We start from the raw sequence: 17,376 nt of genomic DNA on the forward strand, positions 1-17,376 counted from the left end.
ATATATAGTCTCGCTAAAATCATAATTTAATAATTTCTATATATAAAATTCCTGTAAGTATAAATAATATATTATTGTATTGTTTGTTTTCGATTTACAATGGTATTATTTTATAATATCTAAAAATTTGTCTCTAAAAACACATTTAAATTATATGATACATATCTCATATACATCAAATAATATAATAAAAAGGATATGCAGGTCGATGTATAAAATTTAATGAATATATAAACAGTGAAATCAAATATTTTTTCTTATTATACGAAAATATTTTCAAAATATATATATTTAAAAATTATTATTTTTATAAATTAATAATTCTGTAAAGTAATAAATTTATATAGTGCCAACATTTTTAATAGAGTTTTACTGTATTTTTATTTGTCCATTTTCTCAAACAAATAGTTTAGTAGTATGCATATTAACACTACATTATTAAACACTAAAACTGAACTATAAGTTTCTGTCTAACATGAAAAGTTTCTATAACTTCCATAAAGCAATACATTTACACTTAAAAAAAAAGCTGCATCCACATAAATTGCTATATCAGTTGAATGTCAAATTAATCAACAATACCATCAAAAAAAATGTTCATATTTAAATAACAACAAAAAAGTTTAAAGCAAATAAGAAAACAACTACAATTATTAATACATCAGTAACCCGCCATCTAACAAAAGTTCTATATAAGATCTTCAATAAAGAGAAAGATTCACAAGAAAATATATTTCTCCACTATATTCAAAAACAAAAGAAAAAACAAATAAAATGGTATCATATACTTTTAGTCAACAATTATAACAAACCCTGCCGTCCACTTCAAAAACCTTAGCCTATGATATTTTGCAGCAGAACTACTTAGGATGATGAATCAACACATTCAGTTAATGAATCAATGTTTGGATAATGACAATTCAGAGGATCATTACATTGAGGGGTTAAATCATTATTTCTCCACCATAAACCTATCAAATGACTCAACCATCTTTGTCAATCCGTATATGGGAACTATGACCATGGTATGTATCTTTATGGTATATTAATGTTGTGTAGAGACAATTGTGAAGATGTAAAGAATTTTTGAATAAGCTATCCTGGAAAATAGTCAATTCAAGTCCGATCAATGTTGGAACATGATTAAGAATTCACTTACTAGATTCCAAATCACTTTGAAAACAAAGTATTTAACCAATACGACCCCAATGAAGCCTCCAACAAATTGCCACATCTTTGACATAAACAATGTATGCAAAAATTGTTACTATTTTAAGAGGATGAAATAATTTATTATCTTCCTTAAAACAAGATAATCATAAAAAACAAAAGCATTTACATTTTTCCTTCTGGAAGTTCAACTTTAATTCATGTTTAAATGTCAACTGAATTTATTTTATTACGACTATCAGCTTTTTATTATACTTTTATTGATCAGTCATAACCAGTTATGCTATTCCATATTGTCCTAAGCAATTTTAAAACAAAATAATACACTACGGCCGCTTACCACTATCAAATGAATTAGAAAATATCATTATCTTTTAATATACATTCATCTTCATATTTTTGAACATATTTTCTTTACTAATACCACAAAATAAACTATAAATTTATTTAATAATAAAACATGCGAACCTGGCGCGTAGCGCCAGAAGACCACTAGTTTCATATAAATTAAATATTTTAGTTTTGATTTTTATTCCTAAAAAGCTTTTAATGAAATATCATAACAAAATTTCAATCACCTCCTTTTGAATTTTTTTTTTGAATTTGTTCAAAGAATGAAAGATTTAATCATTCGGCTAATATTTGTTTATCCATAATACCATATCTACCTATTATAATTGTAATACTGAGAAATTTAAACTATTTATTATAAGTTTCCTACTTTATCATTTAATAAATCAAATATTTTTTAATTTATACATAGTTTACATATATACTAGAATGGTAAAATATTATATATTTCTTATTTGTATACTCTTAAGTAACTAAACTTCAAAAGCGTAAGTTAATAAAATAAGTCATTTGTTTTGTTGTTCTAGAATTAAATAATTTTTAGACCAAACTGGTGAATAGATACTAAACAAACATTTATATTTTGAGTCTGCACTTATATTCTATAACAGTTTGATATATTAGATTTGAACACTAACATAAGAATATAGTTTGTCGGTGATTTTTTCAAAAAATGATTCTTAGATATGTATTTGGAGTGAGAACAATTTTTACAAATGTCATTCCTTTTAAATATATATTATTAAAGCAAAATCCTTATTAAAATCATGTCCTTAGTTTTGAAGTTATTTACAAGAAAATGCAACTTTCTTATTTAGATTTTCTTATTATTATTTTTGCCTCATTTAACATCAAATGAAAACATAATAAAACCAGTAGTCCAAATTAGTAGTCCAAATTAGTAGTCCAAATTACACACAATACAACCATGATCCTCAAGTCAAACACGGAGATAGTAGATGATGTGGTAAGAACAGAAGAACCTATTGGGTGGATTAAGCCACCGTCTGGATGTTTGAAGTGTAACGTGGGTTCATCATGGGTAGACCCTCATCACTCGAGTGGAGCTTCGTGGATTCTTCGTGGAGAAGATGGTCAAACCATTATGCATAGCAGACGTTCATACTCCTTCATGTGATCCAAAGCGGAAGCAGATCTATGGGCAATGCACTGGGCGGTGGAATGCATGCATAACACTCACCATGTCAACGTTATCTTCGAAGCTTCATCTGAACAACTCCATAATGTCCTTTCTGAGCCATTTCACCACCTTGAGTTCACTGGTGTGGTGCAATCTATAAACCAACTTCTCAATGGGATTAATGGATGGAGCCTTAACCACGCCTTGCAAGAACGTAATGAGGCAGCTGCAACTATCGCCGTGAGTGTAACACGAGATCGGCGCTATCAATCATACATGGCACAGCATGAACCTGCTTGGCTTCACCATCTGCTGGTCCTGGAAGCTTCTTCCAACTAGAGGAAGGGTCGACCTTTCACCCTACACGCTCATATGTTTCCTCTTACATTATCATTTTCTTACACATCTTTCTTGGATGCCTACTGGCATTCTTTGTTTCAGCTTTGTCGTTTTATTTTCGGTGTTTACTTTGTGAACATCATACTTGTCCTCGTTACTTTGTTTCTCAGTGTTATAAAAAAGATCTAGTAATCCTAGTAGTCCGATCACACTGAAAACATAATAAAGAAAATATCTCTTCTGGACTTTCTCACACTTCATTAGCAGTTTATTTTATTTCTCTTCATGCTATTGTAGGATAATCTTGAGCCAACATAGCTGCGACAGTTTGTGGTGTGCCTCTCCTTTTATTAGGCGGTGTTCTTGTAGTAACAACAATCAAACAATGAAATCAATTTTTACATCGTACATCTTTTTATTATCGTACATATTTCTATTATTAAACAATGAAATCAAGTTTTACATCATACCTCTTTCTATTATTAATACTAATTCATTTAATTTTATTATTTCATTTCACTTTCATATTTTATATAACATTTCCGGTAATCATAACAAATGATTGTACAAAATGGATTTTGCATTTTCCCTAAAATATAATAGAATTATCATACATTCATCAAAATATCTATGAATAAAAAAGTTGCACTAGTAATATCTAATTTTTCTTAGTAGTTATCACTAATTATTTCGGTCTAGGAAAACTTTAACCATAATCAACCCAAATTAATTTGATTTGGTTTCTATTCTATTGGGTTTGGTTTTAGTTTGGTTTGGTTTGTGTTTGGTTTGGTTTAATATGATTTTTTGTGTTTGTTCATTTCAATCGAGTTGATTTTTTGTTTTGTTATAGCTCAGTCACAAAAATATAATTTTTAAAAACATAAACAAATCATCATTTTAATACTAAATCGTTACTTTCTTCGTATTTAAACATAAAACTAAACATCACAATAAAATGTAAAAAATGTAATTCAATAATTTTATATTATTATTTTTAAACTTAATATAAATATTAAATGTAATTTTTCAGTTTTGATATTAATATATAAAATTTATATTCTTACTCTATGCATTAAAAAGTAAAAAATATATAAAAAATTATATTTACTTGTTTATGTTAAATGGTTAAATATATTAAATTTTAATATTATTAATATATCTAATTAGAAAACATTTCGATTTTTTTTTGGTTTGGTTTGGTTTAAAATCAAATCAATCTGAACCATTTAGATTGATAAAATTCTTAAACCAAATTGTTTGGATTCGATATGATCGGTTTGATTGGTTATGTTCGGCCCTACCAGTACTTCATCATCATCATCATCAACGATTTCAGTCTGGGAGTGAACGCCTTCGACCTCTTGAAACTGCTAGATTCTCTCTCGATCTATTCTTGATTGATTTAAAGCTCTTTTCTATTTTTAGAATATAACTTTGGTCCTCGTAGGGTTTTCTCATTCCCTCCTCCTCTTCGATTGCTTATCGTTCAATTCGATTTGGCCTCTGCGATTTCTTAATTCCACCCAATTCCTCGATTAGATTCTTAGATCGAAGGTCAATTTGGCTTATAGCGATAAACGTTTACTCCATTTGCGTGTTTATTGTGAATCCGAGAAAGAGAGTGATTGCTAACGGTTTTGGGCAGAGTCTTTGATTTGCATGGGTGAGAATGGATCATTGGCGGAGGTTTCTCCACCGAATGGGCTATTGCCGGGAAAGGCTGCGTCTGTTACACGGCCCCTCGATGCGGAGAGATGGGCCAAGGCGGAGGATAGAACCGCTAAGCTCATTGCTTGCATCCAGCCTAATCCTCCTTCTGAAGATCGACGAAATGCGGTTGCTAGATACGTGCGGAGGCTTATCATGGAGTGCTGCTTCCCTCTTCAGGTTGAGGTGGAGTGCTTCTTGATTTGTCTATGATGATACTTTACTTTAAAAAACTTATCACTTTTTCATTGCCTGTTAGATCTTTACTTTTGGATCGGTGCCACTGAAGACTTATCTGCCGGATGGAGATATTGATTTAACTGCCTTCAGCACGAACCAAAGCCTGAAGGACTCCTGGGCTCATTTGGTTCGTGATATGCTTGAGAAGGAAGAGAAGAATGAGAATGCTGAGTTCCGTGTTAAAGAAGTCCAGTATATTCAGGCTGAAGTAATGCCTTGATCCTTCATTGATTTGGCATACTCCACTGTGTATTAAGCTTTTGTTGGTGCAAATGTTTCAGGTAAAGTTGATTAAGTGTCTGGTGGAGAACATTGTTGTGGATATATCTTTCAACCAGATTGGAGGTTTGTGCACACTATGCTTCCTTGAGGAGGTTAGCTTCCAACCATAGAGAACATTCCTCTTTCTTTTTCTGAATTGGTATATATTTTAATTTCTTTATCTTTATGTTGTTTATGTATGCAGGCTGATCTCTTTATAAACCAGAACCATTTGTTCAAGCGTAGTATCATATTGATCAAAGCCTGGTGTTATTACGAGAGCCGTATATTGGGAGCTCACCATGGGCTTATTTCTACATATGCCCTTGAAACCTTGGTTCTTTACATATTTCACGTTTTCAACAACTCGTTTTCTGGACCCCTCGAGGTAAGTGTGACATTACGAAACTTGTCTTTGTTCTGTCAAGAATGCTTCTTTCAAATCGTTTTAACTGGATTGCTTGCTGCATTTGTAGGTTCTCTATCGTTTTCTTGAGTTCTTTAGTAAGTTTGACTGGCAGAATTTTTGTATTAGCCTCTGGGGTCCTGTTCCAGTTAGTTCACTACCAGATGTAACAGGTATTTTTTAAAAAGTGCCGTTCATCTCACTTTTGCTTTAATTGTGCATCGTACTGTATTTAGTACGTACTGTCTTGACGTGCAATGTTTCACAGCGGAGCCTCCTCGAAAAGATGTTGGAGAGTTACGAAAGAGCGAAGCGTTTCTTAAAGAGTTTAGTAGGGTTTATGCAGTTAACCCTGTTGCTCAAGAGACACAGGGGCATCCTTTTGTTGCCAAACACTTCAATGTTGTAGACCCTTTGCGTGAAAACAACAACCTTGGACGCAGTGTCAGTAAAGGTGCTCTCCTGTTTCAGATTTTTTGTACAATACGTACTTTTATAGTTTAACGCGAATACATATCTTGCCTTGGTAGCTTATTGAAGATGTTCTTTTCTTTATACAATATGTAGCTAGAAGATGCCCAAACTAGACGTTGATTTGCTTACGTGCTTGGATTTTTGTTTTGGCAGGTAACTTCTTTAGGATACGAAGTGCATTTACTCTTGGTGCGAAGAAGTTGGCTAGGTTACTTGAATGCCCTAAGGAGAATTTGATCCATGAAGTTAACCATTTTTTTATGAATACATGGGAAAGACATGGCAGTGGTCGTCGTCCTGATGCTCCTGGAAATGATCTATGGTTATCAAGACTGGGAGATCCTGAGCCTTGTCTTCAAGCTGACAATGTAAGTAATTCTTCAAGCAGCAACAGAAACCAAAATTCCGCCCCTCGCAGTGTGCCCTCTCGACAGAACAACGGTGGAACTGAACTTATATCTAAAGCAACATATCATGCCCAAAAGAACAGTGGCAACTCTTACCAACTTGCTCAGGAAGTTCGTTCTAATCAAAGTGCTTCAAATGGTAAACTTCAGCAAACTGTTAAGCCAGAAATCATGGTGAATAATTTTCATGGAAGGCATCTCTTTGCCAGGACGCGGTCTAGCCCTGAGCTTACTGAGACATATGGTGAAGCTCTTTTGCCATCAAGGCGTAGTAGAGCCCCAGAAGCTGGAAAACGCCAAACTAATTCCGCGAGGGCTGATAATATCAGGGAAAAAAACCTGGAGTCGGAGAGTTTGTCAAGCAGTATCAGAAACGCGGCTGACTCATCGTCAGTTAGGCATACACCATCCCCTCGAAGTCCTGATAGCACTGTTGACATGAGTAGTGCAGTGAACAGCTATTGTGATGATTTAGGTTCAGTTTCCGTGAATGAGGATTTCTCTGCCGCAGGGGAACAAGAACAAGATCTTGTTAACTCGATGACATATGTTGCAGGGCAAGGTTTCAATGGACACTTCCCTTTTCCTTTTAATTTTTCTACGGGCCCCCACTTACCGTTTCCAATTACACCTGCCATCTTAGCTTCAATGGCATATGGTCAGAGGAATGTGCCTGGTATTATTCCTTCTAACCTTCCTTTCATGGAGACACCTTGGAGTACCAATGTGCAATATCCTCAAAACTTTGTGCCTCCACCATTTACCCATTATTTTCCGAGTGGATCCCATCCAATGTCAGAAAAGCTGAGCAAAGCTGGTAATGAAGAGATGGGGTCTCTAGAAGTGAACGTCAAAGAGTCTGACCATGATCAATGGTACGAGCAAGAAAGGGTAACTCCTCGTTTTAGACTTGAAAATGGGGGTTATGGAATGCATCAGGCAAATGATAAACATCATTCATCTTCTGCAGAGCACAGTTTCGTACCCTCAAGTCGTAAAACACGGTCAACAAGGGGGGATGACTTAGAAAATTCCCACTCTCCAGTCAGAGGCAGTCAGATTCAGAGTGAGGAGAGAAACGCAGGCTCTAGATCTGTTTCTTGTGCTAGTTCCGTTAGAAGCAGGACTTCATCTGAAAGCTCTTGGGATGGATCAACTACAAGGGGCTCAAAGCCAGCTAGGGATAAACGGAACAGGAAAGTAGCTTCTGGGGCTGTGCCTGCACTGTATGGAAAAGGCAAGAGTGTTCCTGAACACTCAATCCAGGTTGAAGGTGATAACAGAGAGTGGATTCCTGTATCAAGCAATGAAATAACCGAAAGGGATCTGGGCCCTTGTCCTACTGTTGCTTCATTTCAACTACAAAGGCATCAAGTACATGGCCATGAACTAGCTCAGGCAAGTGGATCAGAGTCCTCAGTGTCTCTTGCTCCATTCATCCTTGGCCACGGCATGCAACGAAAGGAGGCCGATAGTTCTGGATATACTTTTGTTCCCACTGGGCCACCAGTTCCGTTCTTTGCAATGCTTCCAATGCACAACTATCAAGCTGGTGGTAATGCGACATCAGATACTTTGGCGAGCCACCTCAGTGTGGATGAGGTAGTAGAGAATCATGACCCCTGTAAAAGTTTTGACTCGTTCAGGGGACTTGATACGTCTGAGATAAATGTGTCTTCGCACTCCACCGGAGTTGGCTCGTATGTAGAACCAAGGGAGCACAAAAATGATATTCTCAATGGAGATATTATGAGTCATTGGCAAAATTTGCAGTATGGCCGCTCTTGCCAGAGTTTTCAACATCCGCCGGTGTTGTACCCTCCTTCTGTTTTAGTGCCACCTGCTTCTCTCCAGGGGCGTTTACCATGGGACGGTCCTGGAAGATCTCTTGCTTACACCAATGTAGTTAATCAGCTAATGACCTACGGACCTCGTATTGTACCCGTTGCTCCTGTTTCTACCAGGCCACCTAACATTTACCCTCGCTATGCCAATGAAACTCCCAGATATCGAAGTGGGACGGGGACTTATTTTCCAAATCCTGTAAGAACTGAATCCCTTCCTTGAGCTTCCATTATATTTCGTGCATGCTTTCGTCCATCAAGGTACAAAATTCATTTTGTTGTCTGGCTTAAGGCATGAAGAGGAACTTTTGTGTTATTTCATAATCCATTAAATGTTTGACAGTCTTATGGCCTATGGGTCTTGAATGAATTCACAACATGTTGTGTTTGCTTACCTTAGTTGCCTTCAAGTCTGCTACTTCGAGAGGTTTAGGCATGTTTCAGGCTTTGCTTGTGGATCTTGTTCGTTCTATCTTTAACCGCCCCTGCTTGTTATATGCTATGCTTATTTTGCTGAAGAATTGCTATCTCCTCCTTTACTGATGGTATATAGCATTCATGACGGTTTTGGTTTGTCACACTTCTCTGAACTTTTTTTTTTTTTTTGAATTTGTTGCTGAAGATTTCCCCTAGGGAGCAGCGGCCTGCATCTGGCATGAGACGAGGGAACTATGGACATGACAGAAACGACCATCAAAGCGACAGAGAAGGCAACTGGAATACTGGTACAAAGGCACGGGGTTCTGGACGTAGTAGCCGCAACAATCGTAACCAAGTTGATAATAAGCCAAGGCAAGATCGATCTGATAGGCATTGGAGGTCATCGTATAGGCATGAATCATCCTCGTATTCTTCTCACCATTCTCAAAACGGTTCTATTCGCTCAAATAATTCGCAAGATGCTCCCGGGAATGTTGCTTACAGCGTATACCGACTGCCACCGGGCATGACGCAGAACAGTGTGACGTCTCCAGAGGGACAACACAACCCTCCATCTGCCATGATGTTTTATCCATACGATCATAACTCTGTGGACGAAGCGCCACATCTTAATGACGGAAACCATTCAGCTGGTGGTGGTGGGGCATTTGAAGATCAGCCAAGGTATCGTGGTGCTCATATGTCTTCACCTGATGATCCTTCCTCGCCTCGTTTCCCCAGGTAAATTTGATATTTTAGACTTCCAATTGCAGACAAATGTTAGTTTTCAGAGCGAAACAGTCTTCTTGATCAGATTTTTTGCTCACCCAACAGGGGAAAGTAACATCAATGGGGCTGGAATAAACACAAGAACTTGGAAGAAACAGTGTGATCACATCACTAGGGATCTTTGGAAATCAAAAGAAGGCAAAGAGTTGTGAAGCCGTGAAAAGAAGAGTAACGACAGGAACTGATCTACCTCAGAGGCTCAGACCAATCTGGAATTGCGTTCAAGCAACAAAGAGAGAAGCCAAGTAAAGAGGGACGGGTAAGCATCACTCAGCGAACCAACCTAGTTTAAAAAGACGCAGCAAGCTGGCTGGTTCACGACTGTTTCTCAGGCGAATTACGGTTAGGTAACTTTTTTTCACTCTTTCCATAGAAAATGTAGCCTTTGTGCCCCACATAGATGAACTATTAGAATTCAGGGCTTATCGTTAATCATGTTTCTATAAAACATTCAAGAAATAATGTGTCTACTTTCTTTTAGAAGAAAAAAAAAATCGTATTATAGCTTTTTTTGTCACCAACTACCATTCATTCATTCCATTTAATTGTTTGATGGGGGAATTAATTCTTCACCAGCCACCTCTTGTTCATACAAAGATAAGGTGTTCTTTGCAAGCAAATCTACAACACCATTACTCTCTCGAGATATCCAGCCAAAAACAACAACATCAAACTCATTCGACAAACGGAGGATGTCCTCCAGTATCCCATACAGCTCCATATCCGGCTCTCTCTTGTTGATGGCTTTTATTAGATGCGCAGAGTCCGACTCGAACCGCACTCTCTTTAGGTTCATGTCGTGGCCAAATTTTACCGCCTCTCTGAGCGCCAACGCCCCTTGCAGTAAGGGCCGACGAGACAAATCGTATTATAGCTAAATTCGTAGTTTTTGATTTGATTATTAAACCATTATCATGGCAGAAAATGTGGAATAAGAGATAAAAGATTACCCTCTGTAATGGAGGACAATGGTTTGAATTGATTTAGGAAAAGTGATGAGATCTTGTTCGGGGCTTAGCGAATAGTCACATAACAATTTCTCAATATTGAATTTATTTAAAAAAAACGTTCGAAGTGAGACTACTTATTATGAGAATTGATTTTATCATGGTATAATTTTAAGAAGAAAAGTGGTCCTGATCAAAATATTGAAAGATGCCATTCCGAAAGGGTTACAGAGAGCAGGTCATGCCATACCTTGTCGTCGTAACACAACAACAATCAACAACTTGACCATCTAGGTGTATATATAGTTGTGGAAGTGTTTTGGACCTTAGAGTTGGCCTAACAAAAAGAATCCAAAAGTGTTGGATTTATACCGTAGATTTGAGCTTTGTCTACGTAAATGAACTGTTGGTGTCAAATCACATTTGGGAAGATTCAGTTAGTGTTATGTATGAGATGTTTTTCATTTGATTAAAAAGACGGTGAAAAATGAGTAACTCGACTAGTACTAGCAATCAGGAGATTTTGTTTGGTGCCTAGTGAGTGACATAACAATTTCTCATTAACTTAATTCATTTTCAGAATAAAAAAAATCGGACCACTCATTGTGATAAGTATCGAAGTAAAAATATCATTAGAAGAAAAGTGGTCCTTACCACAAATAATGTTATTCCACAGAGCAGGTGATGCCATGCTTTTATAGCGTCACTCGTCAGACTGACACAACATTTTACTTCGGTTGGTAAATTTTAAGCTAAAGCCGACCTTTATTTTCACTGTCAGAATTTCACCGTCTCAAGACGAAGGAACAAACGTCAATTTTACAAAACATACTTTGCGTGAGAAAGCGATCAAGACAGCCACGGCGTCCGGTGGCGCGTCCGCGCGCGTACCGGCGCCGATGGCTCTCTTCCTTGTTATTCCGCTCAAATCTGCGTGAGTTTATTCCGATCTGTCGTCTCTCTCCGACATGCGCGCGGATCTGGGTTAGGGGTTTGTACCGAGAAGATCGGTTCTCGGCAAATCTTCTTCTTCTGGATACGCGGCGAGGAGAGAGGAGATAAGACACTCAGATCTCCTTTTCAGAGGCGTTTTGATCCGGGATGTAGAGGCTTACACAGCTCTTGCATCACCGATAAAGCTCCCGGGTTGTGGAGGCTCCTTTAGCTCTGTGGCGCCGGTTATGTTTCCGGAGCGTGGAGGCTCTTACAGATCCATGGCTGCCGGCTTTTGCTTCCTTATTTTCTTCTAGGGTTTACTTACTGTAGTTTCTTGTGTCGTTCACTGGTTAAGTCAAGTTGGGTTCAGGTTTGTTGGATGAGTTTCTCGTCGGAGGACGATGGAAGCTATCCGGAGCAAAGGTTGTTGCTTGAGCAAAGCCTCCTTCTTGGTCCTCGTATTGAACTCTGGCGGATGAGATCTCGGTATCGATTGATCCTCTCCGACATTAGGCGGTCCTGGGAGGTTTGGCGTTCGTGGTGAAGAAGGTGAGGAGTCTATGGGCTCCGGTGAAGCGTGGTGAATCGATGGGTTATTCTCCGGTGGTTGTTGAGTTGGTGCGGTTCGCGTGAAGGCGGCCGACATCACTCCTTCTCTCTTGGGCCGGTGTAGCCGTGTGGGCTTACGGTTTCGTTTGTTTTGTTTGGTTGCCCGTTTAGTGTTGTGGGCTTTTGTATTTGGGCTTCGGCCATTGGGCTTGGCCCGTATCTTTTAATAAAATAAAAACTTGACGGAAAAAAAAAAAGAATTTCACCGTCTCTTTTAAAGTTACTGTAGGATATATATATATATATATATTTAGTTTACTTGTCCAGTAAAGTTGTCAACTGTATGTATATATATACATACTATTTGTTTTTGCATTTTACATTTACTGACTTTACTGCATATTGCTCTACAAATTTTCAGAAAGCTTTTGTTGTTGACTCTCGCTGTCTCACTCTCAAGTGGTATTCTAGGTCACAAATTATGGTTCGCTGTTTCAGTGCTCTTACGAATTGTTGAGAGACTCGTTTCGTGATATTTTGGATTTAATCAATTCGTCGACTTAACTACTTTGTTTTCAAGATTAAGATTTAAGGGTTCGAGGGAAGGTGAGATTCGCTGCTGAGATCTTTTTGCTTTTAAAAAAAAATTGTTCAATAATTTATTGGTAATTCATTAAGCTCTTGTTCTTGTTTTCTAGTTCCACAAATGGCAAACGTTTCTAAAATTCTTTAATCTAAGGTTCACTTAATTCACGTATCTGAATTCCATAATGGATATAATCTGCATAGATTATCACATTTGTTTTACAAGTTGGTGAGTTTATTGCTTGTTATCTGGTGTTGTTGATGATGTCAATGTGAAACAATTTTAGATACAGTGGGGATGAACTATTTTTCTTTTGTGTGGAACTTTATGAAATATAGTTTTTAATTATTATATTAGATAGATTCTGTAATGTGCTTGCTTGCTTGGGATCTTGAACCCTATTATACACTTTTTGAGGGATTCACTTTTCATGCTTGTTTGACATGTAACAAATTCACTGTGGGAAACACTTTATATTCACTGTTGTTTAGGTATTAGTGTGCAAAGGAGAACTATGGCCTACGCCTAATTGTTTATTTTGCCTTGTTATTCTTTGGTTTTAAAAAAATTATAAACAAAAACTGATCAAGGTGTTGAGCTCTATGGACTGCGTTGTTGTAAATGCTGCTACAGGCAAGAGTTCTGATTGAATGATGCTTGCACTTTATATTTATCAGTAATGAAGAACGGACAGGTAACATGTTCTTCTAAGATACAACTCTTCTACCTTTTATTGTCTTTGTTTTTTACTGTCTTTTAGTGTTCTTTGAAACACAGTAATTAATTTGTCCTATTATTCACTTAAGAAATTGATCGATGGATTAGATCAGTATATATATTCATATAGGAAGTTGGACAATGATTAATTTTGTTTACCAGTGGTCTAATAAGACTAAGCCTCTGTCTCAGTATTTGTAGACTTTTTTTTTGTTCCCAAATAAGTTAAAAATATTTTGGAATAAGTATTATCTCAATTATAGTGCGCACAGGAACTAGTACAATCTTCCACTCAAGTTTCACATGAGAACCAAGACGAACATAAAATTAACCAATCAGTAGATGCTCCTCCTATACAAGATGCTGTTTCTGTATCTGCTTCATGCAATGACAGTAGGAAAGTTTCAAGACAAGATATTGAACTTGTAAGAACAATATTTGACCTCCTCCTTGTTATTTCAACTACAAAAAAAAAAGGCTTTACCTCTTTCTGTTTCTCTGCTTATGTGTATGTATGTGTGTAACATCTGATGATATACATGATTGATGTAGGTCCAGAATTTGATAGAAAGATGTCTTCAGTTGTACATGAACAGAGACGAGGTCATGAAGACCCTCTTGGCTCGAGCAAGGATAGAACCTGGATTTACAAGCTTGGGTGAGCATTTGATGTATGCAGTAGTTAATTGCATTATTAGCAACGATGAAACATCAATGAGAAGTCCATTGTTGATCAGTTTGGCAGAAACTGGAAGAAGAAAACGCAGACTTCTTCAGGGCTTATTACATCAGGTTAAAACTGAAGAAGCAGATAATTTTGTTCAATCATTTGCTTGAGCACCAGTACCATCTCATGAGGTATCCTCCTACTCATGTACCTCCAAAGATTTCTCTAGCACCTATACCAAACGGAATGCATCACATGTCACATGGTAAATAAGTCTATATGCAATTACAAGTAAAAAAGTTTTGGTTACACTATTGTTGTTGTTTCGTAGTACAGTAGTTACCACCATGCCAATGGGATATCCTGTACTACAACATCCTCAAATGCATCCTCATATTGATGCAATGGGAATGTCAAGCTGCCATGTTGTTAATGGAGTCCCTGCACCTGCTAATTTCCAACCATTAAAGATGAACTCAACGAATGAGTAAGAAGAACCAACAATCTCACTCGTTTATCCAGTTCATGTCTTAACTTTTTTTTTTTATAAAAATATCTCTCTGTTATTTTTAGTATGGTGATTGATACAAAGGTGGAAGATGCAACAACTCTTCAAGTTATTCCACCAAACAGTGGTGGGATGGCAGTGAGTCCAGCTTCTGTGGCATCAAGTGGACACTTTCCATTTGATGCTTCAGATATGGTAATGGACGCTTCAGTGCTTGATTCCGCGTTCACCTCTGAGGTTGGAGGAGAAGGAAGAGCTGGGAGTGCCGGAGATTCACTCAGGTCATTTGATCAGATTCCCTGGAACTTCAGCCTTTCTGATCTCACTGCAGACCTGTCAAACTTGGGAGGTAAGTTGCAATTGTACATTCTCTTTTTTAATACTTTTGGGAGGTAAAGTTTCAGTTGTACATCATTTTTGTGTTATGTTTATAACAAGAGCTGGTTGCTGGATAAAGATGTGTATGTTGCAGAGTTAGGAGGCTTAGGAAACTATCCAGGCTCTCCTTTTCTTCCATCTGATTCAGAGATTTTGCTTGATTCTCCTGACCATGAGGACATAGGTGAACTACTACTACTAACTGGTCTCTTGAAAGCCAAACGAAACAGAGTCAAACTGAACTAGATTCACTAATCTTTCTTGTTTTGCTTTGCATCAACAGAGGAGTTTTTCGTGGATGTGCCTGGACCTCCTTGTTCTAATTCAGATGAAGAGAAGCCTTGAATTGAAAGGGAAAACGGCTATACATAATAATAATCTTCTTCAGAGAAACACCAAGCATTGTTTTTTCTTTAAGTAACAAATATAACTACTACTGTTATTATAACTCAAAAGTACTTATGAATAAAAAAAAGGGGTTAGAATGAACCTAAAAGAGGATGTACAACAAGTTATCAGCATCAGAGTTTTCTTTACTTTTCGATGTTTATAATAACGAATGCTTTACACTGAGGTCACTGATTCATGTTGTATCTTTTCTTGAGTTTTTAATGCCTAGCGCGTTATTAGAGCCAGGACCTCCTCGCTTGGCGTACAAGGAACCAGCTGCTGATACATGAGAAGGCAAAGAGACGGTTGCAGAGAGAGAGAGAGGGTGGAAGTTAGTGGTTCCCAACGAACCAATAGAGAGCCCATTTCAGGTTGCAAAGAAGAGTATACTTGAGTGCTTTGGTCCAATTCTCTGGCTTGTTGAAGCTCTGCGTTATTGAATATGTCATTTTCGATTTGCAAAACAAAAGATATATACGTGAGATTTTACATGGAGATGATAAAGATGATGGTAACGGGAGAGTGTGGACTGTGGAGTGGACTTGTACTTGAATGGGAAGGGAGTCTGATCATCACACAATGCAGAAGAAAGCAAATACTAGAATATGCACACTGTGAGCTACTTACAGTTCATAAGGCTGTTGGTACTGCTTTCCACAATTCTAGGATAACTCTCCATAGGCTGTATTTTTGACTCCACATCTTAGAAAGCGTTGATGGTTAAGGATAAACTTCATAAACAGTACGTAAACAGTATCAAACACAGGAAACAAAAAAAAAAAAACAATAAGGATACTGAAAATTTGGCCGGAAATAGTTAGTTGCACTTGCACATAGTGTGAAGGAGAAGACAGGCTTGACCCCCAAGCAGCAGCATTTATCTCATCCCACTCAACCTAATAATGTTTTAGACTTTATATGAACAGGAAGAGGTCACGTACAAAGAAGGTTGCAAAGCTCTTACCGCTACTTTAGGGAGTCGAAATTTTTTAACCGTACCAAAATCTCCATCATGAAGGCATCATCAATCAGTACATTTGTTTTGTTTAGTAACTCTAAATGTGCTTGTGAAACTTCAATCTTTGCCAAAATTCTTGCATTGCCTTCCCAGAAGACCCACGAGGAGGAATGGCTTGAGGTTGAGGCTTGTGTGTAGGTAAAACAACAAAAGAGTTGTCCATGCGTGTGTTGAGCCAAGAACACTGTTGGTTCCATGGATTGAAGAGCCTTGTATTGCATTGCTGCTGGATGTAACAAGTACAATTCATTTTTTTTAATAGCACGATGTCACTCGGACAAGAAGGCAAATGTATCTACAAATTCATTACACGACACAAGTCTGTCTGATTCTGAAAAAAACGAGAGGAAGAAGGGGAATCAGTGAAGAACTTGCCGGCGTAGGAATCGACGCCGACGATGGTAACTAGTGAGTGGTGAAATTTCTTGCAGACCCATTTAGGAAAGGCTCTAGCTTTTATCTTGATCCCCCTCTTTCCTCATCTCTCCGGGAGATCAAATTCGATTCAAAGCTGATGTGTGATGAAGACGATGATATATATAAACTTGCAAGAAAGCTGGGTCACAAGTACATTTTAATTTTCCTTCGTTATCAATAAGCACCAGTGGTCTAGTGGTAGAATAGTACCCTGCCACGGTACAGACCCGGGTTCGATTCCCGGCTGGTGCAATTATTTTGCCTTGCAACTTTTTTGATAGTTTATTGGGCTTTACTATCTACAGCAGTCCTGATAGATGATTTCCATCTTTTTAGTTACTGCAGAGTTCTAGTACATTAACTAACGTCAATTCCTAACATATTTTTGAGTTAATAAACGCCGTCTACCATCACAGCTAGTACTGAAGTCACAGACAAGGAAACGAAAAAGCTGTAAATCTGTAAAATAAGATAAAACAATGTATGATTGCAGCATCCATTCTCTCTATGGTTGGTTCCTTCCCTCCCTTGGAACTTTCAGCTGACCACTCGAACTCTCAGCAATTACAGGGTCTAAAACCAGAGGATATGATCAGAAAATGAAGTACAACACTTCAAAGACAAACATCTAAACAGTAATCAAATATATTCTATAGATTGAGAGAGTTTGCCATAATGGCTTGACGTCTTATTAGTAATATGACCTTTTCT

At 37.5% G+C, this 17,376-nt stretch overlaps 2 protein-coding genes and 1 non-coding gene across 10 annotated transcripts; all 3 read left to right on the forward strand.

Annotated features, from left to right (window-relative positions):
- Positions 1 to 4,326: 4,326 nt before the first annotated feature.
- Positions 4,327 to 9,628, forward strand: LOC106311825. 2 transcript variants are annotated; one of them, XM_013749123.1, is made up of 9 exons: positions 4,327 to 4,897; positions 4,971 to 5,159; positions 5,233 to 5,325; positions 5,418 to 5,600; positions 5,689 to 5,791; positions 5,887 to 6,072; positions 6,246 to 8,542; positions 8,966 to 9,504; positions 9,598 to 9,628. In XM_013749123.1, the coding sequence occupies exons 1-9, from the start codon at positions 4,664 to 4,666 to the stop codon at positions 9,605 to 9,607; spliced, it is 3,834 nt and encodes a 1,277-aa protein (XP_013604577.1). In that variant the 5' UTR covers positions 4,327 to 4,663; the 3' UTR covers positions 9,608 to 9,628. The 2 variants fall into 2 exon arrangements, with proteins under 2 accessions (XP_013604577.1, XP_013604578.1); XM_013749124.1 differs by having other exon boundaries at positions 4,327 to 4,891.
- Positions 9,629 to 12,380: 2,752 nt separating this feature from the next.
- LOC106308324 lies at positions 12,381 to 15,329 on the forward strand. Of its 7 annotated transcripts, none has more exons than XM_013745481.1 (9): positions 12,381 to 13,264; positions 13,551 to 13,712; positions 13,840 to 13,945; positions 14,025 to 14,219; positions 14,291 to 14,441; positions 14,528 to 14,571; positions 14,602 to 14,811; positions 14,920 to 15,024; positions 15,124 to 15,329. In XM_013745481.1, exons 1-9 carry the CDS (start codon positions 13,250 to 13,252, stop codon positions 15,183 to 15,185), a joined length of 1,050 nt encoding a protein of 349 aa, XP_013600935.1. In that variant the 5' UTR covers positions 12,381 to 13,249; the 3' UTR covers positions 15,186 to 15,329. The 7 variants fall into 7 exon arrangements, with proteins under 7 accessions (XP_013600935.1, XP_013600931.1, XP_013600932.1 ...); XM_013745477.1 differs by having other exon boundaries at positions 12,381 to 12,590; positions 13,161 to 13,264; positions 14,528 to 14,811; XM_013745478.1 differs by having other exon boundaries at positions 12,381 to 12,590; positions 13,204 to 13,264; positions 14,528 to 14,811.
- A 1,517-nt stretch (positions 15,330 to 16,846) lies between these two features.
- On the forward strand, positions 16,847 to 16,917 carry TRNAG-GCC. The gene has a single exon. It is a non-coding gene; the product is annotated as a tRNA-Gly (tRNA).
- The last annotated feature ends 459 nt before the right edge of the window (positions 16,918 to 17,376 follow it).

The sequence above is a fragment of the Brassica oleracea genome, chromosome C8, assembly GCF_000695525.1.
Source record: "Brassica oleracea var. oleracea cultivar TO1000 chromosome C8, BOL, whole genome shotgun sequence".
In the NCBI taxonomy this organism is placed as follows: Eukaryota; Viridiplantae; Streptophyta; class Magnoliopsida; order Brassicales; family Brassicaceae; genus Brassica; species Brassica oleracea.

Bases quoted from the DNA above. Each gene is read 5' to 3' on its own strand.
- LOC106311825 (XM_013749123.1), top strand. From the start codon at position 4,664: ATGGGTGAGAATGGATCATTGGCGGAGGTTTCTCCACCGAATGGGCTA. The intron at 4,898-4,970 runs GTGGAGTGCTTC...ATTGCCTGTTAG, and splicing joins GCTTCCCTCTTCAGGTTGAG to ATCTTTACTTTTGGATCGGT. The intron at 5,601-5,688 runs GTAAGTGTGACA...CTGCATTTGTAG, and splicing joins CGTTTTCTGGACCCCTCGAG to GTTCTCTATCGTTTTCTTGA.
- LOC106308324 (XM_013745477.1), top strand. The intron at 13,713-13,839 runs GTAAGAACAATA...TGATTGATGTAG, and splicing joins CAAGACAAGATATTGAACTT to GTCCAGAATTTGATAGAAAG. The intron at 15,025-15,123 runs GTGAACTACTAC...TTGCATCAACAG, and splicing joins TCCTGACCATGAGGACATAG to AGGAGTTTTTCGTGGATGTG.